Consider the following 24,711-nt stretch of genomic DNA (forward strand, 5'->3'; position numbering starts at 1 on the left):
ATTATTACTTCTATGAGACTTTACATAGAATAGCTCCAGTTTTTGTCGACACTCACTCTAATCAAATGAGCGCTCTGCAATGCTCAATTATTCACAGCCGGGAGTGGCTCATGTGCACGCAGGGCCATGTTTCAAATTCTTGCATCCAATTGGCTTATTGTGTGAACAAGCATTTAAATAACACACAATAATTTCTTTTCTTAAATGATCTTCATTCACCAATGTATTTTTGAATAACATTTGAGAAAAAGTCAGATTCATGTCATGTTCTTACACTGCAAAATTTATATAAAATGTAAATTCTGTTCTTACTTTTGTGGGCAAACTCCAAATAAGAATACACTGGTGAATGTCAGAGTCTTTGTAAAACTGCACATGTAGGTTTTAAGAAGATTTGGAGATTTCTTCTTAAGAATGGTTGGTGAATGAGGCCCAGTATTTTTTTTATCCATTTTAAGAGTCTTGAGAGGAAAAGCACTGTAACGGCTGCAAAAGTGGAGTGGCAGGCACTATGAAGGAGGGTGGCAGGGTCACCCTGTAGATCCACCCCTGGTTATGTTAGTCCTTCAACAATGAAAACTTTGCAGAATGTCGTCATTAATGCAGTCTCACTGGTAAAGTGTGATTTAGACTCACCTATTGTTGCTTCTTACTGAGCTGTGCTACTTCTAAGTGTGCTTTCTACTTAACTAGCTAGCACAGTAGTTGATACTCTTCATCAGTTGCCCTAGATGTTTATGCCTGGAGCTGCAAAAGGTAGGTCTTTACCTGTCATGACTTAAAATATATGCCTTATTGAGAATTATGGGGATTGGGGACATTTTCTAATGACAACTGGAATATATATTCTATGCTATGTTTCCATACTATTCTATGCTATGTTATATACTACGCACACATTTTCGAAGGTGTTTATGTCTTCTGGGTCATGGGGGAAGCTGGAGCTGCCTATCCCAACAGTCATTGTCAAAGTCAAAGGTGTAGTGGGTAACACCTTTGCCTTCTACGCTGTAGACTGGGGTTCAATCCCCCCACCAGGGTAAGCACCCTACACTATACCAATAAGAGTCTTTGGGCAAGACTCCTAACACTACCTTTGCCTACCTGTGTAAAACAATCAAATTGTAAATCGCTCTGGATAAGAGCATCAGCTAAATGCCATAAATGTAAAATAAATGTCATTGGGCAAAAGGCAGGAAACATGGACCTGGACAGGTTAATTGCAGGGCATGTTACATAATTTTGGTGCTATTTAAAACAATAACTGCTTGCGGAACCTAACTACTTACACAAGTATAAAACTTTTTTGCAAGTTCAACATTTATCTATTTATTCAGTATCATAACTATAAAGACATTTAACAATTTTGTCCATGAGATTTTCTGGGATTTTGGTTTGTTACCAAATACCCCAGATACAGAAAAGTAATTTTTACCATGTACAATTGAAACACATATATAAACCATAATGTGGACAATGTAGACAAATTATGTAGACTTTCTATAAGTATATGCATGAATATTTATTATGTGCCATATACTAAAACAGAAGAATCAGCTCAAAGATGACCATGAATATATACAGTATATGTATTACAAAAGAGAAGGATTAGAAAGAAAGATTATATTATGCAATGTGTTACCACTTCTAGTTATATATTGATTTGTTAAATAACATATAATAATATCAATAAATTGATGAAAGATTAGAAGAAAGATAATAATCCCTTTTCCCGTGAATTCCCTTGTAAATCTGATTTGGTTGAAATAAGAAGAGTTTGTAGTTACACTGTGGTAATAATAATGGTATAATTTTAACACATGAATATCCAGTACCTTGTGAAAGTGTGTAAATTAACCTGCATTTCATTTATATGTATAAGTGACCTTTAAATATTTCCATTACTCACTGCATAAAAGCATTATTATTGCATACATAAACCTGTGCTAATGGTATGAACTCTCCCTGAAATCTAGGCTTTACTTACAGCTGCATGTACTGATAAAACAAGGACGTTCCTACAGTTAGCCAAAAGAAAACTGGCAGAAACAGACAGCATTCTGCACTGTTAGTATTGGTGGTGGTGATGGTAGATGTAGCATTTGTGCTTTGTGAAACTGTGACATTCAGTGACATGAAGCAGGTGCCAACATTTCCCACTGCATCCACCACCATCAGTTCCACCTTTGGGAAACAGCAAGATGCACTGTAGAACGCCTGAGTGACGTTCACACCTCTGTCTGGCACGATGCTGGTGCTGAGGGAGCCATTTCCTTGCCGTATGGTCACACTTTGGATGCCTGATCCATTTCCGTCGGTCATGTTAGCAGAGAGGTCCCAAGAGGAGAGCATACAGTTGCCCAAGCAGTTAGCATTGACGCTAACTACCTTACACACTGGAGGGGTAATGTCTGTTACCTTAAAGAAGTAGAAAGACACCATGATGAGCTTATCAGTTGAGCAACAATATGGAGGTGCATAATAAATTGGCCTGTAATCATGTACACAACAACAAGCCTTCTATTTGGTTCCAAATGGGTAAAAACATTTTACATCAACACAATTATTGCCAAAAGCAAGTAAAATGAAAAACAGCAGCTCGTTGTGTTGATTTAATTAATGTTAAATATATATATATATATAAGCAGTTTCTTTTTCAGCATAAATGACCCTCTCTTGATGGCACACTGAAATATTAAATCTAATGCAAGCAGTTACCAGAGCAACAACAGAAAGTCGCAGCACGGCATAGTTGGAATCAGCTCCTCCAGGAGCTTCAGCTTCGATAGTCAAAGTGACGTCACTTCCTGAGGTTGTGTTTCTAGGAGCAGCCAGAGTTACTGTACCATTTGCACTGCCTCCACGCGCAAGAGTCAGAGATGAGGGAACATTGGTCATTGTGAAACTGCGGTCATTACTGACTCTGATATTAAAGACTCCTCCAGAGCCAGTGGTTGCCACTGTGAAGGTCAGAGTGAAGTTTTTTCCTGGTACCATCGTTCCATCAGCCTGTGTCTGAGGGTAAATACCATGACAAGTTAGTTGGACAAATTATTTTTAAGTTATTGTTGCTATGTTTCAAAATGGATGCCTTAAAAAAAGCCCATATGATACGTAATTTCAGCAAGGCCTAATCTGCTGAATGTGAATGGTCAGTTTAATCTCAATGAGTATTTCAACTGGTGATTCATTGGTAGAGCAATTCATTTTCATGGAAAGTTAACATTAAGCAATGTGAATAGAAAGTAATGACATATTGTGAGTACTCAGGACTAGTAATGGGTATCAGAATTCAATACTTTTGTGGTACCGACAGAATCCACTCTGTGCTTCTCCTTAACTACATTTCCAAGAGAAAACATTTTTGCTCTATCCTTACTTGTTAAAGTTGGACCAAATATCTGGATTATCTAGAGGTCCTTGAGGACCAGTCTGAGAACTACTGGCTTTCATAATGTAATAATGTGAGTTTGTGAATGCAGACCTTGGTAAGTGAGAGTTCAGTACTAAAGATATTCAGATCAAGTGCAGGCATGGACAAGGTGGAGGAGAAGGAGAGGAGGAGGGGTGCGAAATTTCATCACAAGTATGAGGAGTGAAGGATTGGTATTTATACGAAGCTGGAATTGGGAAGGAGGAGTTTAGGTGTGGTCTTTCCTTAAACTTCAGTTATGCCATAACTCCATTAAGTTTGTTTTATATAAACTATTTATATTTTTGTCAGATTTTTCCAGGTTCAGCTTTTGGCCAAGTGTGACCTAAAGTTTGGGCTTAGCTTCGGCCAAGGATTTTCATTTGTTTAAATCACTTATTTTAAGTTTTCTAAATGATAACATCTACCCAAATTTACATGAATGTAAAATGAAACTGCCCACAACTATGCTAAGCTGTCTTTGTGCAAGAACTTTTTTTTTACTTTATTTTAGTTTGTTCTGCACATTTTTACTTACTCTGAAGTGTATTTTATAGTGTATTTTATATATTATATATATATATATATATATATATATATATATATATATATATATTTTATTTATTTTTTTTAAACTACCTCATTTTACACTGATCATTTTCATTTTATCAGCTTCACTCACCATGTAGGAGTACTTTGTAGTTCTGCAGCTACAGATTTTAGTCTGTCTGCTCTGCAAACATTGATAGTCCCCATTTACCCTGTTCTCCAATGACTAGGACCTCCACAAGTATTATTTGGGTGGCAGTTCACCCTCAGCGCTGCAGTGATAAGTGTGTTGCGCTGGTATGAGTGGATCATACAGCAGAACTCTTGGAGTATTTAAACATCTCAGTGTCTTTGCTGGACTGAGAATAGTCCAGTGCACCAACCAAAAATATCCAGCTATGCAGTCCTGCAGGTGGCACCCTCTGACCTCTGAAGATGGACTAGAGAATGACCTACGCAAACTGTCCAGCAAGAGCTGAGCTACTATCTCTGACTTTGCATCTACAAGGTGGGCCAATAAAGTAGTCATGTCTAACAGAGTGGACAGTGAGTGGATACAGTGCTTAAGTACTCCAACAGCACTGCATTGTCTGATCCACTCATACCAGCACAACATACACTAACACACCACCACCACATCAGTGTCACTGCAGTGCTGAGAATGATCTACCACCCTAATAGTACCTGCTCTGTGGTGATCCTGTGGGGGTCCTAACCATTGACGAACGGGGCAAAAGATTAAGAATAAGTGACCCTTATTAATCCCACAACAGGGAAATTTCACCTCCGCATTTAACCCATCAGTGAAGTTAAACACCACATACACTCTGGTGAGCACACACACACACTAGGAGGCAGTGAGCACACTTGCCTGGAGCGGTTGGCAGCCCAATCCATGGCACCCAGGGAGCAGTTGGGATTTAGGTGTCTTGCTCAAGGATACCTCAGTCATGTGCTGTCGGCTCTGGGGATCAAACCAGTGACCTTCCGGTCATGAGGCTGGTTCCCTAACCTCCAGCCCATGACTGCCCCAGGGGGCTAACAAAGTATGCAGAGAAACAGATGGACTATAGTCTGTAATTGTAGAACTACAAAGTGCACCTATTTGGCAAGTGAAGCTGATAAAATGGACAATTAATTTTAATGTTATGGCTGATCAGTGCATAAAGTATCCTTAGATATAGTATTTTTTTAATTGTGTAAGTTTTTGACACATACGTTTTGACTGTTTACATCTCTGCATATTATACAGAACTATGTTAGACTAAAGTTCAGTAAAACTCACAGTGACTGTTACATTGGATGCTTGGAGTTGAGTTGAGGACTGTCTCTGAAAGAGGCCATTTGAAGCTTTAGAGAAAATGTTCTTTCCAGCTACCCGGACAACAAACTCTCCTGCTGGGACACTGTTGATGGATGCCATGAACAGGCCAAGAGCAACCTCTTTCAGAGTCCCATTATAGGACTTGGAACTTGATGCTTCAACTAGAGCTACCTCTGTAGGCCTCACACTATCCCCACCCACCATGGAGACCAACAGAGTGACATTGCTATCTGAAAGGAGGACAAAAGATGAATGAATACATGGGAAGCTATTTAATAACAGTAAACTCATTATCAGTTATGGTTCACTTACTAGCTGCAGGCCTGCTGTTCAACACAGTGTAGCTCGGATGAGGCCCATTTGAAAGTTCTACGAAGTCGAACAGAAAGTCAACTGCACTTTGACCTGGACAATGAGTAATAACAAATGGTGTGAGACCAGCAGCATTTGACATCAGCTGTCAAAATGAAGAAAATGCAAATGCAGTAGACTCCATATTGCTCATTTCATTGTTGTCGGAACAAAACCTTGTATCTCCAAAATGGTAACTTTACAGGAGAAGGAAAAAACCTACTTGACTGTTAATGTAAGTCAGTGGAAACTGAAATTTTGGGTCAGTACTTTTAGTCCAAAACTGAAAAACGTGAATAATGGAGATACAAGGTTTTCTTCCAACAAAAGCAATTTGTCTGTGCACATCTGAGCAAGAAAGATACATGAAGTCTAGTAGTTTTACCAAGTACTTTGACGGTGTAGGGCTGTGTTGAGTTAATGCTGATGAGCCACAGTCCTGCCTGGTCAGAGATAGTTAAATGCACCGTGTAGAAGTTACCAACCGTCTCAATCAGCCCCAAAGCCCCACTTGGTTCGACACTGGTCTGTGAGACTCCTAGGTTAAATGTTAGCATGGTTACGAAAACTTATCATAAGAAGTACTGTGCATAGAATGATGAATGGAACCGTAGATGATTGTGAAACGACAGAGGAAGTTGTGTAGCATTGAACATTAAGTTACAATACATTTCCAAAAGTATTCACTCATCTGCCTTCACACGCATATGAACTTGAGTGATATCCCATTCTTAATCCATAGGTTTTAATATGATGTCGGCCCACCCTTTGCAGCTATAACAGCTTCCACTATTCTGGGAAGGCTTTCCACAAGGTTTAGGAGTGTGTTTATGGGAATTATTGACCATTCTTCCAGAAGTGCATTTGCGAGGTCAAATACTGATCTTGGACGAGAAGGCCTGGCTTGCGCTCTCTACTCTCATTTATCCCAAAGGTGTTCTATTGGGTTGAAGTCAGGACTATGTGCAGGCCACCAAACTCACTTCAACTCTTCCCCACCAAACTCACTCATCCATGTCTTTATGGACCTTGCTTTGTACACAGGTGTGCAGTCCAGCTGGAACAGGACGGTGCCGTCCCCAAACTGTTCCCAAAAAGTTGGGAGCATGAAATTGACCAAAATTTCTTGGTTTGCTGAAGCATTAAAAGTTCTTTCCACTGGAACTAAGGCCAAGCCCAACTCCTAAAAAACAACCCCATGCCATAATTCCCCCTCCACCAAACTTTACACTTGGCACAATGCAGTCAGACAATTCACCGTTCTTCTGGCATCCGTCAAACTCAGACTTGTCCATTGGATCGCCAGATGGAGAAGAGTGATTCGTCACTCCAGAGAACACATCTCCACTGCTCTAGAGTCCAGTGGTGGCGCTTTACACCACTGCATTCAAGTGTATACTTTTGGCAATGTAGTGTATAATAAAATGAATGCCCAGAATGCATTATACTTTGAAAGTGGAATTCAAATCTCAAGGCAGGTAATTCAACTTGATCAGTGGTGTATAAGTAGTGAGGGATTGAAGGAAAGAATTAAAAGGGAAAATATTGTGAGCTGAAAGGTTATGAGTGTCCAAATGTCATATGTTAGAGTGTCTAGAAGTTGTTCAATCCAAGCACCTGAAGGACTAGTAATGATGTAATATGGAGAGTTGCCCGTGATGTAAATAGTCAGGTTTTGCAAAGTGTCCACAAAGAACGAGAAGGTTTCTGCTTTTGCTGGGTTTCTTACAGCCTGGAAAACAGTGACCTGAGGAAACAGAAATGCGGATCATTCAGTGGTCATACTGAACAGAGGCATGACTAGGTCTGAGCTATAAATGTTCTGGGCTCTAGCCCTGAATATTTTTGCACTAGCTTCTGATCCTTTTCTAACATTAAAATAAGAATTATCCATTATATGGATAATAAAAGAGGCAGGCATTGGTCAAAAGTTGACCCCATCTCTGAGACACATTAGAATCGAAGAATTGAATGACCTTGCATTACTAGCTGGGAGATGCTGTTGGAGGTCTGCATTCAACAGCACTTTTTATTTGAAGAGAAGCAAGAGATATGGCATTGCTGGCCCACTGTCGCCACTGGTAAAATACATGTGAACCATACTTGTGACGTGGTCCCATGTATAATGTGCTTATTTGGCCCAGATGTCTGTGCCACATCTGACAGAGACACGGTAGTATGTTGGCCTAGGTAATTTTTTTACCTCAAAAAAGGGCAGTACAATTCACTATGCTGCATTAATAGGAACACTACTTAATAGTCAAATTTGCAATTTATTTCAAATTTGGTTTAAAATGATTCATGACTGACTTAAAAAATTATTTATTGAACATTATATACCCTGCAGTGGACTGGCAAGATGCCCAGGGTGTTTTGGGCCTTCTGCTCAATGGCCGCTAGGATAGGCTTCAGCTCTCCCGCAAATCAGAAAGAAAAGCACCTTAGAAAATGTGTGTGTGTGAACATTATATACTAAGTTAACATTCCATCACTGGGATTCAGACAAATCATTGCCATCATTCCATGGTGGTATATGGGCTGGATTAAAGTTAAGTGCAAGCCATCATTCATTTGCCATCTGGGTGGTCATTCCACATAGCCAAGACTCGCTGTGTAGGCCACTGTCAAACAGTACTGCAGCAAAAAACAGACTTGTCTTGGCTCAGCATTTACCAGACAATGATGTGCTGTTAATAACAAATAAAGTGACTTTATCTTACGGCTGTATCAGTGACTACATCTTGCTCCAAAAAGCACATTGATGTCACAGTGTGTGACTGCTTGCTACTCATGACAAGCTTGCATTTAGCTTCATAGTTAGCTTTGCATTACCAAACCTTGCATTAGCTTCATTTCTCATCTAACTGACCAACACTGCAATGCAGAATTGTATGGTTTCAGAAAAGTAATAGGTTTTGAAATTCCATCCATTTTCTAAGCCACTTCTCCCTCAGGGTTGCGGGGGGTGCTGGAGCCTATCCCAGGTCGCCAGGCCATCGCAGGGCAGACAGACAGACAAAGACAGTCACTCACACACTCACACCTAGACTGCATGTCTTTGGACTTTGGGAGGAAACCAGAGAACCCAGAGGAAACCCACACAGACACCAATCAAATTTATCAAAGATTATCAAATATTTGTTGCAGCCCGACTTTAATCCGCTATTACGTTATTAGCGTTAAGCTATCCACTACTTTCTGGTACTTGTTAATTTACCAGAGAAGAGCTGGAGGTGTCCACTATGATGCTGGTGGCCTGCGGCAGTGTTGCTTTAGTGACCTCAATGGCCTGACCCCCAGAGGCCTGAGCCAGATCCTGGTAGACCTCATTCAATGGATTGGAGAGTCGGCTGGAAAACTGCTGTTGACCATCTCGTTGGCCATCATTGCTCCGCCGGCGACGAGCGCTCAGAGCATTAGTCAGCATGAAGGTCACCTCCACGTCAGGAGAGGAAGAAAGTTTAGTAAATGCTTTGCCCTTCTTTATCGGACGAGTTATCACAAAGACAAGTCTAGGGTCGGTCAGAAAAGTCACATTACAATTAATCACGTTTTTCAACATGAAAATGGATCCACGTGTATCACATTGTTTCATGTGATGCAAAGTATGCAAAAAACACATATTAGAAAAGATAAATAATATGTTAGGTTTTATTTTTCCAATATTTTAAATTTAGCAAGTAAACGCAAATAGTGCACTAAAATTTGCTGAATAATATGAGAACCCAATTTGTTCCCTGTAACTTGCTTTCATTTAAGAAAACAACAAAATGCAATTTGACCAGGGGTGTTCAAACTTTTGCATATGACTGCATAAATATATTGAGATTCTTATATACTCACTACAGATTTTGTTCTCTCAATCAAAGCCAGCACAGTGCTCTTCAACCATGTGTCTTTCGCATCAGCATCCGTGAAAACAAAAATCTCAGTCTGTGGTGGTGAGCCAGTGAGGGCCAGCTGGGATGCCGTGCAGGAAGAATTCAAACATAAATATATTTATTTATTTTTAGTATTTTTGGGATGGGCAGCTTAAAGGGGTTGTCAGCATAAAAAAAATTATAAATAAATAAATAAATAATAATGACAAAGATATGAAACGTGGTGATCATTATCCACTTAAAAAAATCCAAATGATTCAAGTGCTAAAAGCTTAAAATCTAAAGTCAAATTCTCCTCTGTGGGTATTTCAGACCACTCTGTGATTGACAGTGGTGTTGATATTGCAACATAAATGAAATCTATGAGATATTGGTTTAGAGGAGTCAACTTACGTAATAAAAGTGGTAAGTGTTACAAGGCTTGCATTAAAATGAAGGGGTACTTTTAGGAATGACCCTCAAAATGCTAGCTAGGTCTCTCACTGGGAGTCAGTGGGACACAACTAAAGAGACTGGTTTGTGTCAGATCCAAGAGAGGAAACACAAAGCTGGGAGAACCTCTTAATTGAAATGACCAAAACTGTTTTTCATTAATGCAAGAGCCCATAACTAAAGTCATAAACGATTAATAAGTTGACAAATGCCTTTTAGAGATCAACATATTCATCTCACACATTTCACATGCTATGACATTCACATTAACCACATGATACATAGGGAATGAAATTTTTCCACTTGAAACTTCAAGAAAGATGATATTAATACCGGTTTTTGGAGAATTTCTAAAGTATAAAGTGCTGTCTTACTGTATTGTAAGATATTTGTCAGTACGAGTGATAAAATCTATAATTAAAACAACACCAGTGTAGAGAATCACTGAATCATGCCTGGAGGCCAGAGAGGCACATTTCAGGTCTGTCTCCTCCACCCGCGGCTGTAAGTGCATTGATTTTGCTTTTAAACACATGAGGGTCAGTTGTTCTTGTCAGTGGGCCAAAATCTGAGGAATAAAACAGGAGATGGAAAAAATGCATAAAAATGCAGGCTATTTCTTTTTCTTAATCATTTCAAGTCCAAAACTAAGTTAATTGCTGGTGATTCCATGAGTTTTCACATGAAAAATATGCATGTAATATTTAGCTGAGCAAGCTTAAAAAATCACATAGAGCATAATAGAGCTAATGCTTTCTTTTAGAATCTCTGTGTTCAAGGTATTAACCAGGGCTGTATTTCACTAAAGCATCTGAATACCAAGATGCTTAAATAGTAGAGAGAGAACATCACACTGAGCACTCTCTCTACCTGTTAAGATGATCGTATCACTAGGAAACCCAAGCAACAGGGCCCTAAGTGTGTGGTGCTAATTCTGAACTGATTCTGAACTTTGTACTAAGTTATTATTTCGGGAAACATTTTGGTGAGTTTCACTATCTAACAAGATGACCCTAAAATGCCCAACAGGTGTTACAATACTCCACAGTGTTGTGTAATGACTTTAGACAAAAAGTAGCAGGTAGCTACATAGAAACATAGAACGTTGTACACAAAGTACAAAGAGTCTTATATAGTATGTACCTGTTATTACCTACAAATGAAACTGGGTTGTAGTAGAAGATGATGACTTTTATCTGTGGTTTTACTGGGTTGTAACTATTTAGTTCAGAAAAGTGTCTTTGTATTTTGATCTGCTATATAACAACGCAATACTTGAAGGTGTTTCTGAATTACGAACCTCCAAAAAAGTTGGAACAGCATGTGAAATGCAAATAAAAACAGAAAGCAGTGACTTGTAAATCCATATAGGACTGTTTTTTAACGAGGCTTTGCTTATTACAAAATAACAACAGCTGCAAATACAGAGTGCAGGTGCTAGACTGGTGTGACTGCAGTTGTCATGTGCAGCTCCCAACTGCCCTCAGAAGTCATCATCTCCTGAACACAAATGGCTATGCTCACACCCCTATTCTTAATCATCTCACATCAGCTCACCTACAAATACTCTCACATTCACCCTCTAATCTTTTGCATTGTTAGTGTGTCCCTGCAGTCCTGAGCCTTTATATAACAAAGTGGTAAACATGCTTCTGTCCCAACTTTTTGGAAGGTGTTGAAGGGCATCAAATAGAATTTCCAAAAAAGGTTTCTGAGCTATTCCTAGTTTTAAACAAGGTTTAAAATGTATAAGCTCAATCAGAATTTACCAATCGCTGTCTCACATTTTTAAAAATTCACGTACTCTCTGAATTCTTCAGAAGGGTATGCTTAAACATGTAACATATTGAAACGTAGTGTATGTTTCCATCTATTTATGCCAAAATTTATGAGCTATTTGTGTCTTGCTACTTACCATCAGTTTACCCAAACAGTTAGACAGTACTTTGGAGTTTGTGCTACACCAGTGCTGGATCTGCCTACTGCTGCTGAATTATTACTGTAGTGTTATGTTGTCATGCAGGAATGGAGCATGTGTCTCTTTGTCTCTTAATGGCTAATAATTTAACACAAGAATGACGTTAAATGTATGTGATTCAAATTTTAATATGTGTTAACATTTATAATTCATTCATAATTCCTGCACCCATTTCTTTGACAGACCACTCTCAAGGCCCACCTCATTTTTCTGGCCCTCCAATCACTGCTGAGCAAGCATTTCTATATGCCATTTGCTTAACCAAGTCTTCAGTTCAGCCAGCGTGTCACAACTTGAAACTTCAGATATATAAATGTGTCTGATAAAATGTGTCTGACCACCACAGAGCAGGTATTGTTTGGGTGATGATTCATTCTTAGCACTGCAGTAACTCTGATGTGGTAGTGGCGTGTTATTGTATGTTGCACTTATACGAGTGGATCAGGCACAGCAGTGCTGCTGGAGTTTTTAAAGACTGTGTTCACTAACTGTCCACTCCATTAGACACATCTACCTTTTTGGTCCACCCTGTAGATGTTAGTCATCCTCTCATCCTACATCAGTGGTCACAGGAAGCTGCCCATGGCACCCTTTTAGCTGGATATTTTTGACAATTCTCAGTCCAGCAGTGATACTGAGGTGATAATGAGCACTGCTTTGTCTAATCCACTCGTATCAGGACAACACACACTAACACACCACAAATGCTGCAATGCTGAGAATGATCCACCACCCCAATAATACGTGCTCTGTGGTGGTCCTGTGTGGTGGTCTCTGCCCGTTGAAGAAAAAGGTGCAAGGGGGCTAACAAGCTAAGTATGCAGAGAAACAGATGGACAACAGTCTGTAACTGTAGAACTATGAAGTGCTCCTAAAAGGTACGTGGAGGTGATAAAATGTGTGTTGAAACAAGGAGGTGATTTTAATGAAGTGGCCAATCGATGTATGAAGCGAGTAACATATTACATCTTTAACGAGCATTCAATCATCAACAGCACTCAAATTAGACAGTTGGAAATTTCCATAATTTAGATTTAATTTCACAATAGACAAGACAGTAAAAGTAAAGGCTACCTATTCTAGCTACACAGCATGCAATGTAGACTTCACACAGGTGCTATTTGAGGAAGACGTATCTCACCTGGGTCATTAAAAGGTACCAGGATGTATTCTGAGGGTTGATTTTTTTTGCCTGCCTTACGGTCGATGATGGATGAAGTAACTCTCCTGACCTCAGCAATGTCATCAGACATGCTGCCCGTCGTGTCAATGACGAAACACAGCACTGAAGTCTGGGTCAGTCCCATCAGTCTGAGTGACGAGCAACAGAAAACAGGCTGATAATTCAGAATGAAATTTAGAGGTGCTGAAGTCTAAAGAGTGGAAATTTTACTACATGATCATATCAAACAAAAAACACATGTCTTCATTTTTGTCAATTTTTATGTTTCTGCATTTGAACAGCAGGTGTCCTTTGTTGTTTGAATATTTCAAGATGAAGGGACCAGTAGAAATGCTCCAAAATCACTTAGAATAAAACCTCTTTACATTAACTTACATTCAAAGTCATTATTTTCTCCTGCAAAGTTGCTATTTTGTAAACACTTTTTTTGTGAACAGTGACGATGCTTTATGTGTTTCAAGTGTTAAGGTGTATAATTCTCTTATCAGGGAGAACTCCTTCATAATACCAGCACAAAGCTATTGTGATTGACAGACCAAGAAAAATGACCCAAATAGTTTGCTATTTTGTCCAGTGGTTAAAACTACACAGTTTATTTCTTTACCAACAACAGCATGCAGTGATTAGCAAGTACACTTAGTTGCCAGTTAATTAGGTATCTAATATTGTATTGTGCCTCCTTTGGCCTTCAAAACAGCATGAATTCACCCAAACTCTACAATATGTTGGATGCACTGTGCAATAATAGAGTCACGCCTGCAACCAGTCCGCATATGGACCAGAACTACAATTCCCAGAATCCGTTGTGGACTCCATTCCCCAAGATTCTTTGCAAGATCCCTTGACCAAGGACACAACACCTTCATCCTATCAGTGATCTAGATCACCTGAGTACTGATCTTTCACAGCTGTGTGTTATTGTCATCTGACAGGTTAGGATAGAAATAAGCCCTGGCTTTAGTTCAGTTCATTGTGATGTATTGTTTTTCCAGTGAGGCTTAATGAGTGGTCTTTCCTGTTCTGATTTTCATTGTGTATGACTTCCTGCCTGTTTATTCTCTCAACCGTTTTTGGACTTCCCATTTTGGTACCATTGCCTGGTTTGTTTGCTATTTTGGTTTTGACTCTTTGCCTGTTTTTTGGGGGATTTTGCCTTGTCTTGCCCTTTCTTGTTATGTTTGCCATTATGTGCCATTATGCTCAGTAGAGTTCAGACTAGGAGACTGTGCAGGCCACTGAACTGTTTGCTGATGCTATGTGACTTCCAATTCACTGGTTCAATAATAAATGGAAAAAATCAAAAGGTGTTCAGATAGTGTCTGAAAAATCTGTATACTCTGCATTCACTGTCTGATTCTATATTATCCTCCTTCTTTTTTTCTTCTTTTTCAGTTTTGGGTTTATAGGTCTCTTCCCATTCAACAACATAGAATTCTGTTCTTGTATGATGGGAAATAACTCAGACTTGCCAAAATGGCCATTGAGTCGACAGATTTTCCTATAAAGACTTCAGCTAAATTTCAATCATTCCATCAACATGATGCAAAAGCAAACTAGATTTTTTTTTGACTGGGGCAACTCTTTTACATTCCTCAACAGGCTGGTTAGGTGCTCCTATGACCACACTGGCAGATTCAATTGTCATAGCTGCACAACCATACTGAATTTAGATGTGACTTGCCTGACTGTGGCCTGTCTATTTCCTTGCATGATTCTTGCCGTTCTCAACTGACCTCTGTTCCCCAGGCTATTTTCACCCTTGGATCATGATTCACTGCTAGTAGGTCCTTGAAAAGTTTGCATGTGAAAGCCCAGAACCGAAACTAGAACAGCCATTCCTAGTGTCACCTGTCACGCAAGGTCATTGTTTTCACTCCAATGCTCAGCTGAACACTAATAGATGCTAGAAATCCTAGTCTGCCTGATTTAATCAAGCTGGTATGATGTAAATATGATGTCTATGATATACCGCTTGGAATGAACAATGCATGCTTGTGTCTGATAAACCAACAACTGTATCTGCTAAACACTTTTTAACCATACACTGAATGACTTCTCTGTTACCTAAGAAACTCAGAATCTCCCACTGCTGCGCTGATGTCCTCCAGTAGCTCTCTGGTAGCAGCAATGGCTACCTCCACTGCCTTTGTATGTAGAAAGCCATGCTCTGAGTCTACAGTATCCTTACTTATGCCGCCTTTTGGCTCTCTGAGACTTGTCAAATCGAAAGATCCTCCATGGCTGCACTTTCCTAGAAATAAAATTAAAACGTATTACAAACATGGAAAAACACATGCAACATGTTTTTGAATTGTTAAAAATTGTTAATATTGGTGGACATGATTGTCACCAAGCCCCTGGTTTACTAAGATCTCACACAAAGTGTACTTATTTGTGTGTGCAACACAAGATTTCACACATAGTTGGTGAGTGTTTTGCAAGTGTTTCATCAGCGAGTGAGCACTGTTGTTGGGATGAGACATTACAGAAGCTATACAACCCTCAATTCCTAAAAAAGATTTGCGATTGGTCATTTTTGTTTGACCTGTATTCAACTGAAAATAGTACAAAAAGTATATTTAATGTTATTCATTTGAACTCAATTGATTTTTTTTGTTGGTTTTTTTTTTTGTTTCTTTTTTTTTTGGTAAATTAATGCTCATTCCAAATATGATGCCTGTAACACAGTCCAAAAAAATGGGACAGGGGCATGTTTACCAGTGTGTTACATCACCTTTCCTTTTAGCAACACTTAATAAATAATTGGGGACTGAAGACATCAATAGATCCAAAAGCACAATTTCCTGAAAAGCAAGTTATCTATACCATGGACACTAATACACACCTATACCATGACAGATCTCTTTTGAACTTTATGCTGGTAACAATCTGAATGTTTTTTTTTCTTCTTTAGCTCCCTTCTTTGACATCCATTATTTTCATAAACAATCTGAAAGTTTGTCATACCATAATACATGCTTCCACTATGCATCAGTCCATTTTAGATGTTCTGACCCCAGAGATGGCATTGTTGACATTTGGCTTCTGCTGTGCATAATCTTAACACTTAATGGTTTGTATTGCCAATGATTATCAAAGTATCCCTGAGCTCATGTGGTGTCCATCACAGAAAATTGGTGGTAATACAGAGCTGTGTGACAGATTGAAGATCATGGGCATTCAGTTTAGTTTCCCTAGACTTTAGACATTAATCTTTTGGATGATATTATACAGCACAGATGGTGAAATACTAAAATCCTTGCAATCAACTACCGAGGAATGTTGTTCTTGAACTGCTAGATTATTCAGTCATAAAAGGACTAGGCCTGATGCTCCTTTCATACACAAGCATGATTGTATGAATTATTTAAAATGTCTTGTTTGAACATTTCATAATGTCCTAGTTTTAGGGTGCTTTCACACCTCCCTTGTTTGGTATGGACCTATAGACTTTTTAGTTTGGTCCAAACCAAAATAGACCTGACCAAATGACCAAAAGGCTCAACCAAAAGAGGTGGTCTCGGTCTGGGTCACACAGAACCATGATTCAGTTTGTTTGTGTGAAAATGCTTTTTTTGCATGGTTCAGACTTTTGGATCAATTACAGGAAGCTGAGGCAGGCTATTGTCACCCATTAAATAATATTAGAAAAAAAAATTAAAAAGAAGTAAATTGGGCCATGCTAGCACATGGGGAGAGGATGAACTATTTAATTGTTATTTGGTTTGTTCAAAAAGTCAAATGTCAACAATTTGGACCAATCAAATGGAAGATGCTACCTGCTGAATTAACAACAAGTGTGTCATGCAAGGCTCTTTAGTGATCAAACTAAATCGCAGTGTGAAATCGAAATTAATCAAAACAAATGTAAATCCTGGAACCAAAACATGAACCTTGTTGTGGCCTTTCAGATGTGAAAACACCCTTAACTAACTTTTTTCTGTGTTGTCCGCATTCATTTCACAATTCCACAAAGTGGATATTTTTGTAGAAAAAATGTTCATAAGGTAAAACATTGCATATCATGGTTTTAGACTGTTTTAAGTTTAATACCAGTCAAAGTGGATTTACAAATCACTGCTTTCTGTGTTTATTTAAATTTCACAATCTGTCCCACCATTTTTGGAACTGAGGTTTATATACAAAATGATGATTTTTAGTATAAAAAAACACATGGATAAAGACTGAAAATGGTTCCTGCCCCTCTATGGTATTCTCAAAATTTCTTTCAGGTTTAGTACATCGCACTGCGGGTGCAAAATTCATGTTTCTTTGCATGGCCAGTTGGTTCTTCAGAATAATCAAAAATGTGCTGTATGTGATTCTATATAGAACCTTTTTAAAATTGGTTCTATATAGTAAAATATGGTTCTTCTATTGTTTCAAACTTGGCATCATAACAAAAGAAGAACCCTTTTTGGTGCTATATAGAACCATATATAACACATTTTCCATAAATCCAAAGAACCAATTCACTATGGAAAAAAACTATTTCAGCAACTATTTACTTATGGTTCTAAACAGAGCCATTTCCTTTACTAAAGAACTTTTGAAGAACCATCTTTTATATAATTAAGCTTAACTGTGATTTTAATTTTAAGGAGCATATAGAAAAAAATCTTACATTTTTCCTTAAATTTTCTAAAATTCTTAAATCTTAAAATGTGAGAAGCATTGTTTTATTATTTAAATTTACAATTATAACTTTATGAATGTATGGGAAAGTATTGCATGCAGTACCTGCTGGTTTGCTGGAGTTAAACATGTTGAAGTATCCTGAGGTCAGTTGATGCTTTTTGTAGATCTCATCCAAAATGTTTCCTGTGCAGTTGTTTCCAGTACAACTACTGCAGGTTGCTGAATCTGTTTTATAAAGAGATTGCTTTCACTTTCAGTGTACCACATGGCCTATGGTGAAACCTCCCTACACAAACCTACATAATGTTTAATGTCTTGGGCTGATATTCTTAGTTATTGCATGTAGTTTATCCTATTTCTAATAGTGTGGAATATAGTCTAAGGGCTTCATTTAAGTCTGGAAAACTTGTTCGTAGTTGGGAAATAACGACACGTAGTGTGCCACATTGACTCATTACGCTAAGATGAACACCCTCTCTTCTTTCCTCAGCTGTGAAGATTAATAGATGGAAAGCATGCAGACAGTTTAAAAGTGGGTGGACAACACAGATACACAGACTAAGGCAGATACAGACTGACAGGAATAAGTTGTTTTAAGCATTTTTCTTCTTACTTGGAACCCTTTTAAACTCATCTAATTTGCTTTGATTTATTCTCATTTATTAAAGAATCTTCCATTTAAAGACCAAGCCCATTTTTGTTTTAGTTTAATTGGTGATATAGTGTAGTGCATGCTGTCCCTGTCCTCCATGCTGAAAGCTGATGTTTGACTCCATGCCTGGGAAATCACCCTAGGCCAATGGTTTCCAAGCCCGCTCCTGGAGAACTCCATGTGCCCTGCACATTTTTTGTGGTTTCCTGCCAAAACACACCCACGTCAACTCAGGAAGGGCTTGTAAATTGGCAGACTAGTTGGATCAGGTGTGTTGGGAGCAGGGCATACACTACAATGTACAGGGCAGGGGGTCCCCCAGTACCAGGATTGGGAAGACTGCCCTATGCAATATACTCCCATATACTATATTCCCAATTCCTAGCCTACCTCTGTAAAATGATCAAATTTTAAGTCTGCCAAATGCTGAAAATTCAAATGTTTCCTGCCAACATGTTGTGCCCTGAAAAGTAGAGAGATGTAATGACTTCTGGGTTTTATAGATGCTAGAATCTTTGGTGGGAGTCGGGGCTGAGGGGTTTCAAAATGGCATTTTTGGGGGCACGTCATGGTAAGTAATGTATCCCTCCACCATGAACTGATTACAGTGAATTAATTAGAATACATTTGAGACCAAAACTTTATCTCCAAACTATCATAAAACTATGTTTCAGACATCAAGTTGAGAATTCATAGCCCTTTCATGTTATAACTTTCTGTGAGGCAGCTTTTAGAGGCATTCAACTCCTCAAATGTCTGGTTCCTATCATAACTACTGTGAACAATTCTGACTTGGAAATTTAGAATGAAGTATTTCACACCAATCTACTCTGAATGACTTCGATGACCTGTTAACCATTTAATTATGCAAAAATTTTAAAAAACTGGTGAAGTTTACCAGTTGAAACATATATTTACAAAGTACTAGGAAGAAACAGACACGGGTTTTGCATTTAAGTATTTCCATTGATTGACTTAAAGAAAGATTTATCTGTAAGTATTCATTTATAATATTGCTTTATCCTGACTGTCTTCTATTATCATTATTTTACTGAGCAACTAAACTTAGCAAGCATTGCGAATTTAAAACATCTTTGTTTATATTAATCAAAACTGCGTTATACCTGAAACGGTAATTGAATATACTTTTTAAATCCTATTTTTATCCAGGTATTAGATAGTATTACAAAGTGTATTTTCTGTTTTTAAGTGCTCTTTTATGCAGCTCAGTGAAGTGTATGGTGAAGTATGTACACAGCTTAAAATCAATTACAATCAACATGCTTCATGTGTTTGTCAATTTCAAGCTACATTCAGTGTCTGATACTGAAACCTGAATGCACAGCAAACGGAGAACGATATTTCAATAATTTAGTCAATCAATGATTGTATTTAGCTCATAAGGTAAATGTATTATTATTATTATTAATTTTTTGACATAAAAATATAGTACATAAAGTTTTTGACGTAATTGGAAAATGCCTGTTACCCTTAACATTGTTTGTAAATTTCATGATTAATGAAATAAAACAAAATGAGAAAATGGGAAAAAGTCTGGTTCCATTGACTTACATTATAAAGCATAATTTTTCCTTCTCCTGTAAAGTTATCATTTTGGAGAGAGGTTTTCTTCCGACAACAGCGGCAAATAGAAATGATGTACTTCACTTGCTGTGAAATTTATAAACATATGACGTTGCTGATTTACGGAATTTCCGAAAATTACGAACGCAGTCAAACTGTGCTGCTGTCCAGCAACAGAAGTTTAGTACAGTGGCATATTAAGCCTTTATAGATCATCAAAAAGAAACACTATTAATGTTGAGTCAAATTAGTGCAGTGCATGTTTAGGTTCATGTTCTGTATTGTTGTCTGAAGGCTCATTCAGTATTTAGTTTGTGCCGTACTTGAAAATAAACTACACTGTTATGTTTGACAAAGGCTCTCAATCAAGGTGGTCATAATTAGCCATATGTTGAGGGTCCTGCCCATACAGCAAAGTGGGAAATGACCATAAAAAATTAATTGAAAATGAAATGAAACTGAATTGTCTAATATAGTGGTGAAATCTTTGTTTTTGATAGAAATCAAAAAAAGATGCTGTGATGGGCCTTTCAAATGATAATAGTTGTGATCTCATTGGAGGAACTGCACATCCTGTAGTTTTTGGCATGTCTATAAAATACACAATTCAACAGACTGACACTGACTGACAGTCTCATTCAACCAGAAATTCCCAGTCTCCCCACATCCTGTATACTGTTTGGTTTGACTCTAATTAAAAACAATAGCACACACAATTGAAATCTAGATCCAGCGGAGTGTAACAAAAGAAAAGCCCTGCATAAACACACCCATATACCCGCACCACAGCAACAGACTTGTGTTTTACCAGCAATGTTGTCAATTGGGCTGCTTGGTTTGATCAGGTTGGAAAAGGGTCTTCTGTTTCCCAGTTCTATCCAGTTACTATGACTGTAGAAATCCTTCGTGACAGACATGTAGCAATGTGAGAAATAATGTGTGAAACCGTTAAGATGCAAAAATATCATTTCACCCCTTAAATGCCCTGGATCCTTCTCCTCATCAGAATAATTCAAATAGTTTGAATTGTTTTTCAAGTAGTTACTGAATTATAAGCCTTGAAATGGAATACACCTGGGATTGAAAGGGGAATTTATCCTTAACACTTTTTACACACATTAGTAGAGAGTAGTTTTCAATATGTTCACTTTTCTTGCATAAAATGGGTATGTTAACTACAATTAATAATGATTTTTAAAAAATAATACATGTTCGGGGCCTGTTAGGGAACATTGCCTTGAGGCAACATTGTGCAATAATGGAAAGAAATTATATTGAGGGTTATATAGGTTATATAATATCAATATTGATATTGAAACTGAGTATCTACACAATTTGTTGATCTTTAAAAATTATCAACACAAAAAGTCAGAGAATAACAGAAAAAGAAATAGTTCAGTTACATACTATGTCCTGAAAAAATACAATTTTGATGGGAAATAATTTAAATTGCTGTTCATTTTCTGAACAAAACTAAAGGTACTTATGAAAACATATTGGCTGTGGGCTACATTACATAATTCAATGGAAAGTGCCTCTAGGCTCTGAAATTTAATACATTAAATACTTTACATCCTTTAATGACTTTAGAGTTAAATTTCCACAATCAAAAAAAAACACAAAATCATTCTATATAAAAATTATTCAAAGTGAAAAACTTGATAGTTACTGCAATTTAGCTGCATAAATGACAGTCACTTGCTACTGACTAAATCCATTTTACTGTCACACAATGTTGCTTAAAGGCAACAAACATATTTCATCAATTTCTCATAATTATTTATACAATACTGAATATTAAAAAATACATTTCACACTCTGATAAATGTGAATCATAAATAATGTTTTGACAGATTTAAAGGAAAATTGTTTGGTACAGTAAAATGCATCATTCACAAGCTGCTCCAGTCCAAAAACAGCTTTAAAAATGATCAAATACAAACCTTTGGTGGTTTATTTCAAATTGTTCCCTTCATTATTAAGCCTTTCATCTTTATTAAATAGGTCTAATGTCATTGTGAAGTGAGGAAAATGGGTGAGGAAAATAGGCTTGTTGCCTTTAGGCAACATTGGGCAGTAGAGAGTAACAGATTTGATCTCAGTTGCCATACCTGTAAAGTGTGAAGGACTTCACCGAGCTTCGCTCTGGCAGCTTCATAGCTCTGCTGCTTGACACTAGCCTTGACAATTCTCACTCCAGAGGTGATCAGCTCCCGTCCACGCAAAAAGCTCTCATCATCAAAGTGGTATTTAGGATCTGAGACATGGCGTACATCCACCCAGGCATTTCTTCCATTGATTTTCTCAATGCTCCTTTTGAAAGCTTTGGCTGAAGCAGCTGAGGAGCAAGCTGCTGCCAGTGACTCTTCTGTCAGCAAGTTTGGCTGTAATAAATCAAGTCATTTAGGCAAATTATATTGAATTATACTTTATAATTTCATGAAATAATAACATGGAAAGTTTCATATCTTCTTTCTCACCGTCTCAAAATTCCGTCCCTCACGGAGAGCTTGTGACTTACAGAGATCAAATGTTGTCTCTAAAATTGCAACACGTGTTATGGCTTCATGGGTCACGGACCTAAATGTGAAAAATTTAAAGGCCAAAGTCCAACTTTGGATGAGGAAGACCATCAGCAAGAAGCTGATAGATGTTCTGACCAGCAGCCCCATGGTCACCATCATCCAATCTGTGAGGAGAGAAACATTACATCGGTGGAATAGATAATACTTGAATTACTTAAAGTACTAGAATGCCAGACTTTGCCTGCTAATGAGAAAATCATACCTTGAAGCTTTAGTCTTCAGATCACTGCTGTGGACTTCCCTGTTTAACCTTGTGCAAGCTTATATAAACGAGGTCAAGGAGTGGCAGACAAGACAATGAAAACCGGCCCCCTGAGACATTTAGTTGTTTGAGGAAAGAAGTAAGTAGACCTCTTGAATGGTCTGGCCATTTTAAAAATAAATAACACTTTCTTTAACAAGTGTTAGGTCATTATTTTGAGTAACATAATGGTAAGTTTCCGTGGCTCTCTAAATAATCTACACTGAATTTCCCTACATATTCTAGATATTAACTGGCTAAGAATGTGGTACAAACTGTAAAGCACTGTGTAATTACTTTGGGTAAAAAGTACAGGGTCATTTTTTGATGTTTAAAGATTCTGCATGAACAAAATATGAAAAGTCTTACATAGTATGTACCAATTTATCATGAAAAAATGTATGTACCTCATACACTTCTTTCTTAGTGCTGTCATTGTATTCCATATAACTACCATTTAACTTTCCTGCTTAAATGTGTGACATTTCAGTAAAAAGTTTCATTGTCTGCATAATATCTAAAATATATTAGTCATTTTAGTGTAATTTTACGAATCATTATTTTACCCAAAGTTGTTAAACAGTGCTTGGAAGATTTTACCCTATAATTACTGTGTTAATAACTAGAAGCTGTTTGCAATTTTTGTTTAATTTAGTTGTATTGGCTTGGTACATATCATCATTTTAATTAAGGTAAATAAATAGCGCGTTGAAGACTGAACCCTACAATTATTAAGTTAGTTATTAAGATTATTAATTATTAAGAAGCTGTTAGTCATTTCAGTATGATTGAGTTGAACTGTCTTAATACTTATCATCATTCTACCCAAAATAATGACACAGCACTTTGAAGATGGTACCCTGCATTTAGTCATTAAATATCTAGAACCTATTACTCATTTCAGTGTAATTTAGTTATACTTCTTTGGAACATCATCCTTTTACTCAAAATTATTAAACAGACATCTGAAAATTGTAACCTGCACAGTTGATATCTAGAGCATGTTAGTCATTTCAGTTTAATTATTTGCACTGTCTTAATACTTCATATATTTAATCATCATTCTACCCAAAATAATGACACAGCACTTTGAAGATTGTACCCTATACTTACTCAGTTAAAGTCTAGAACATGTCAGTCATTTCAGGGTAATTTTGTTAAACTAATTTGGAACTTTATTGTTTTACTCAAAATAATTACATAGCTTACTTAGAAGACCAACTGTACCCAACACTTACTCAGTTAATATCTAGAACCTATTAGTCATTTCAGTTTCATTTTGTTATACTTGTCTTGGTACTTAGCAACATTTTACCAAAAATAATAACACAGCACTTTGAAGATTGCACCCTACACTTATTTATCTAATATCTAGAACCTGTTTGGCTTTCCAGAGTAATTTGAACTGTTTTAGAAATTACCATAATGTTACCCAAAATAATGATCTACTACCTCACACTTACCTTTATTTATCTAAAACTTAGGGGACTGTAAAAAAATGTGTGCATGTATTTTTTTTCTTGAGGTGAAAAATGTGTCCCCTTGGATTTCACACCTGCAGGCCATGTCCATCCATCCAAATATGTTAGGATACCAACATTTTGGCAAACACAAAATCTTCAGTAGAACAGAAGAACAGTATAACAAAATCTTCAGTAGAAAATTGCACTATAATAATTATAAAGTCACTGTATAATTGTATATTTTATTAGACAGATTATGTATAAACCTGTTGTTTCAGGTGTACCATGTAAAGTAAAAAAAATATGTATTTGTGAGGTTTATGAATTACATTAAAATTGACTAAAATCAGTCATCACTGAAAATTAAACATTGGTTGAATTGTTATTTAGTTTGTTTTTGATATTGAAAGGAAAGACTTTTTCATAGGACCTTTCTCA

General features: G+C 37.4%; 1 protein-coding gene across 1 annotated transcript; it reads right to left on the bottom strand.

Moving 5' to 3' along the window:
• Nucleotides 1–1,983: 1,983 nt before the first annotated feature.
• On the bottom strand, nt 1,984–22,786 carry LOC108429566 (von Willebrand factor A domain-containing protein 7-like). Its single transcript, XM_017701400.2, has 16 exons — nt 22,772–22,786; nt 22,465–22,673; nt 22,096–22,368; nt 20,793–20,886; nt 17,851–17,973; nt 15,175–15,361; nt 13,069–13,238; nt 10,405–10,517; nt 9,480–9,596; nt 8,854–9,072; nt 7,254–7,383; nt 6,022–6,174; nt 5,598–5,690; nt 5,247–5,515; nt 2,719–3,015; nt 1,984–2,418 (listed from the first exon to the last, which is right to left on the bottom strand). Exons 2-16 carry the CDS (start codon nt 22,666–22,668, stop codon nt 1,984–1,986), a joined length of 2,877 nt encoding a protein of 958 aa, XP_017556889.1. The 5' UTR covers nt 22,669–22,673; nt 22,772–22,786.
• Between the last annotated feature and the right edge of the window lie 1,925 nt (nt 22,787–24,711).

This window comes from Pygocentrus nattereri, chromosome 5 (assembly GCF_015220715.1).
Source record: "Pygocentrus nattereri isolate fPygNat1 chromosome 5, fPygNat1.pri, whole genome shotgun sequence".
NCBI lineage: Eukaryota > Metazoa > Chordata > Actinopteri > Characiformes > Serrasalmidae > Pygocentrus > Pygocentrus nattereri.

Bases quoted from the DNA above. Each gene is read 5' to 3' on its own strand.
- LOC108429566 (XM_017701400.2), bottom strand. From the start codon at position 22,668: ATGATGGTGACCATGGGGCTGCTGGTCAGAACATCTATCAGCTTCTTG. The intron at 7,384-8,853 runs GTAAATTAACAA...CTGTTTCCTCAG, and splicing joins ACACCTCCAGCTCTTCTCTG to GTCACTGTTTTCCAGGCTGT. The intron at 5,516-5,597 runs GTAAGTGAACCA...TCCTCCTTTCAG, and splicing joins GAACAGCAGGCCTGCAGCTA to ATAGCAATGTCACTCTGTTG.